Raw genomic sequence first — 4,753 nt, 5'->3', positions numbered from 1 at the left:
GCACAGACACTGTTTGACCAAGACGTAACTTGATTTTGCCACGTTCTCTCTTGTTCAGGCAAACGATTTAGCTGATTGGTTGGTCCACTCAGTGCTGTTTCATTGTTAACACGCATGTGATTAGCTGAGCATCATCACGTGAGACCAAGGTCAGCAGTGACTGCCCTGGCCTTGTGATTGATAGGTCAAGAGCATCTGGGTGATGTTACGACAGGAAAGTATGTGACGTTGCTATGTAGTCGAAAATGAACCCGTTGGAACAATTTTGATGTTGGCGTAACATGTGAACAAACTGTGACCAAGCAGGACAAAATACAGCAAAATTGGCATCTCTGAATAAATGTGCACCTCTTATCATAGTTAACGATAAACAAAAATATGAAAACACTCACCTTTCCAACCCAACACTCAGATGATCGGCACTGTCCTGGGGAACCACGCTGAACAGATCTTCCTCGGACAACTCCTTCTTGTGTCCTTTCTTCATCAGTGGGTTTAACCACCTGCAATGACACATGATAATGTGTCGTTTCTCTCATTCTCTCTCGCCTTGACTACTGCAACTCTCTACTGTCTGGTTTGCCTGCTTCATCCATTCAGTCCCTTCAGCGCATACAAAACTCTGCTGCCTGACTTGTCCTCAGAAAGAAAAGATCTGAACACATCACTCCTCTTTTGCAACATCTCCACTGGCTCCCTGTCTCACACCGAATAAAGTACAAGATCAGCACTCCATGTTATAAATGTATTCACAAAACTGCCCCTTCCTATCTCTGTGGCTGCCTTCACCTCTACACTCCATCTCGCTCACTACGATCGGCTTCGGATCCACTCTGTTTACGCATACCCAGATTCAAACACTCGACTGTTGGCCGCCGTTCTTTCTCTGTCTCTGGACCTTGCGATTGGAATGAACTTCCTCTTTCGCTTCGTCAAGTCTCCACTCTCAGCTCTTTCAAGTCTGGCCTTAAAACCCACCTCTTCCCAAAATAGCCTCCCTTGCCTGCCCTTCCTTGTCTTTAGTTTCTACAGTTTTAGAGTTACGCATGCGTGTGAATGACTGGTGCGAAAGCGCTTTGATTTGTCTCTGCACAAGATTCAGCGCTATATAAATACCATTATTATTATTATTATTATTATGGAGTCGCTGTAGCAGAAGCGGTAAGGCGCTTGACTTCTGATCCAGGGGTCAGGGTTCAGTCCCTCATTCTGGCCTGGTGCTGTGTTCTTGGGTGAGGCACTTTACTTCAAGTTTCCCCAGTCCGCCCAGGCGCGAATGGGTACACCACTTACTTGGGGTAGGTTAATTTTTTTTTCTTCCCTTTTTTGTACGCTTATAGTTGACTTCATCAAGTTTTTGCGCCTTATACATATTATTGTTAGTAGTAGTAATTCTTTTTTATGTATTTATCTATTATTTATTTACTCTTTTTTTTCCCCCCCCTCAAGGCCTGACTAAGCGTGTTGGGTTACGCTGCTGGTCAGGCATCAGCTTGGCAGATGTGGTGTAGCAAATATATGGATTTGTCCGAACGCAGTGACGCCTTCTTGAGCTACTGAAACTGAAACAGAGTAAAGGATTGGGCCTTGCCTTCCTATGCCAAACCCTAGACACAGTGGATATGAATTCACTGCTCTGATAGCTGTAAAAAGCTATGAGACCTTAAACCTTTTTAACCTTAATAATATACAATAATCCACTGAGACATTTTGCAGATAGACTACACACACACACACACACATCACTGATAGTGAAAAGATGCTAAACTAAAGAACGAACACATGCATTGCATGTGTGCACATGCACAAATGCACATGAACACATTTACACACAAATTTTGAATTACACACTACGTGAATAGAGGTTAAATTTCACACACACACCCACACACACTCATATACATACACACACACACACACACACACTCCATGGTATAGTTTTCATCCCACAAGTTAACAGCATAACTAGAGAATTACAAGCTGCAATCATGCATAAGACTTGTGTTTTTTTTACTAATGAAATACAATGATGGGGCTGCTGAGCATATTTCAAATGCAGGGCAGGGAAAGCAAGGAGTATAAAAAAAAAAACAAGACACAGAAACATACAGCTAACATCTCATAGCCATGATGTGTAAGGCAGGGAGAGGAAAGCTGGATGCAGATTTGATCAATGAACCTGACGAGCTTCACAACCGAATGGTTAAAGCGTTGGACTTTCAATCTGAGGGTCCCCGGTTCAAATCTCGGTAATGGCACCTGGTGGGTAAAGGGTGGAGATTTGTCCGATCTCCCAGGTTAACATATGTGCAGACCTGCTAGTGCCTGAACCCCCTTCATGTGTATACGCAAGCAGAAGATGAAATATGCACGTTAAAGATCCTGAAATCCATGTCAGCGTTCGGTGAGTTATGGAAACAAGAACATACCCAGCATGCACACCCCCAAAAACCAACTATGGCTACCTACATGGTATGGTAAAAATGGTCATACACATGAAAGCCCACTCCTGTACATACAAGTGAACATGGGAGTTGCAGCCCATGAACGCTGAAGATCAATGAGCCTGCGTTTTCTGTGCACTTGTATCTGTATTCAATAACCGTGCATTGTGATGCAGTGAGGTGTCTAGACATTCATTTGTCTGTCTGAGTGCGTGAGTTCATTAAATGTTTTTTTCACTTTAAACCATATTAGATTTGTAGTGTATACTCTGTGTGCAGGGGGTGAGGGACTTGGGTGGCAGGGGGGTGAATATGTGCACGCACGCGTGTGTGTACGTGTGTTATTTTTTTTTTTTATTTTTTTTTTTTTTATCAAGTGCGATTGATTTGTTTTAAATGTTTTGCACTCTATGTCATATGCATTGTATGCACTTACGTACTAAGGAATGCCTGTTTATCATTATTTTCGTTGTTCTGTTTTTAATTTGAAGGATTCTTGTAAAAGTCGTTTTGAAAATGACACAACACTTATTGTTAACTGATACGTATTTCCTTCGTATATCGTGTTGTTAATTCTATACTGTATAAAATGTTTCACAAACAGTACATAAATGACGAACCATTTGACAAGGAAAACAAAAAGAACAAAAGGAAATTTTTGTGAAAGCGTTAATTATTTCGAACTCACCAAAACAGAACCCTGGAGATCCAGTTTGCTGACTGCATCGGGCTGGGGTTGAAATGTCGGGCAGTTTCATCCATTCTCGTCTCTTGTGAACCTCTTCCTCACTCAGATCTTTTGCCGTTGTGAGTGGCTGCTGGTTTCGGACCGAGTTGTAAACAGTCAGCGGTCTCTCACCCCGTCAGCAGGGGCACTGTGACAAACTGGAAAGTCTTTCTGATAAGCATGCATACCTCTGATACCTAGTTTTTATCAGGACGCGGCCTTAGTCAACATGCGGCACATAATGCCTCGGCTAGTGGGCTTGGGACGGGTTGGAAGGCTTCAATATCGTTAAACAAAGCAAAATTTTGACACGCAACATGCTCTCGTGATTTTCGGTACTCGTGCACTCTTGTTGTTTTCACTTCCGGGGGTCACTCTGACTCGATCGTTCCCCCTCCCCCCTCTTCACACAGAGGCGCGCGCACGCACGCACGCACACACACACACACACACACACGTAAATCATTACCAAAATTATGTGCGCCATAAAACAATTACGATAAGACAGGGAATGGCGTGGCTCGTCTCTATGCACCATGAGTTTCTGCACGAGTTTCTGTTTTGAGTTCCAGCAGAAGTCAGTAGTGAAACTTATAAATTAAGTGGATGCAACACTGATGGTCCATCCACGTGGCGAACGATGAGCAACTACAATCAAATTTCGTTTCACTGGCCAAACATTCTGTGACATCTAACGTGACTTTACAGTTAAGTTTGTGCATAAGAGATCCTGCCTGTCCTGTCGTCTGCTAGGCTTCTTAACTACCTGACACCGCGCCAAATCCGCGACGCAGGAATACAAGTAGTCCGCAAATCATGCTCGTTTCAACTCGCCTGATACCTCTGGCGCCAATCAATTAAACTCTAGTTTAAGCTCAAACCGTTCATTTCTTAAACGAGCGAAATGCATCCTCTCAGAGGGAAATATATTTCAGCCCAAAAGCTGTAACTGACTTTCCCTCACCGGTCAATCTGTCAGTGGAGGATAGTTCAAAGGTCAAGTTGTGAGTTTCGGGTTCGTAAGTTGCCCCTTACGTTCGTATAATTCACTGACAAGACTGGAGATTTTAAACAGCGATGATATCCGTAGAGGACTGACTTCTTGTTCACGTGTACAGTCGAGTAGGGTCCCAAGATGCTGGCTTTAATATCGTGTACAGGCTGTTGCACAACTGGCAGCAACCTGGCTCAGGACGAAACATGTACCACCACCACCCCCTCTCATTTACCAATGAAACCTCCTCACCAGGTCACGGTCATGTATACCATTGCACAACACCGACGACATCGTTTTGGTGCGGACATTCCTTTCTGACCCTTCAGCATCAGGTCAGTCGAAAACCACAGTCACGCATAGTGATATTCCATCAGTGGTTGATGGTTTCGCAGTTGACGTTACGGTCAATCCCCGTGACAGTCTGCAATTGTCAGTGTTAGTTTCCCACAAACAGAATCGTTGACTCAGTAGACGAAATTTGGGTTGCTCTCTCTCTCAGAAAGCAGATGCCGTCCGATCTTCGCATCAGTGCAACGTGACAATGAGGCCTTGCGCGGCACGGCTGCCCGGTAGAGCTTCAAGTGA

The 4,753-nt window shown here is 44.0% G+C and overlaps 1 protein-coding gene across 6 annotated transcripts in view; it reads right to left on the bottom strand.

Moving 5' to 3' along the window:
- LOC143289005 (ATP-binding cassette sub-family C member 4-like) overlaps nt 1-4,263 on the bottom strand; it is a 68,399-nt gene extending 64,136 nt beyond the window's left edge. For 5 of the 6 annotated variants that reach the window (XM_076597753.1, XM_076597755.1, XM_076597757.1 and 2 more), the window contains exons 1-2: nt 3,133-4,104; nt 393-503 (exon numbers count right to left, since the gene is read on the bottom strand). In XM_076597753.1, the coding sequence (XP_076453868.1) occupies nt 393-503; nt 3,133-3,206 (185 nt within the window). In that variant the 5' untranslated portion in view covers nt 3,207-4,104. Of the gene's footprint in view, nt 1-392; nt 504-3,132; nt 4,105-4,135 lie in introns of those variants that run through there. The other variant, XM_076597754.1, reaches the window with a different exon arrangement.
- Between the last annotated feature and the right edge of the window lie 490 nt (nt 4,264-4,753).

Source organism: Babylonia areolata, chromosome 13 (assembly GCF_041734735.1).
Source record: "Babylonia areolata isolate BAREFJ2019XMU chromosome 13, ASM4173473v1, whole genome shotgun sequence".
Taxonomy (NCBI): domain Eukaryota; kingdom Metazoa; phylum Mollusca; class Gastropoda; order Neogastropoda; family Buccinidae; genus Babylonia; species Babylonia areolata.
The sequence above is the reverse complement of the archived record's forward strand: the minus strand, read 5'-3'. Positions and strand labels throughout refer to the sequence as shown.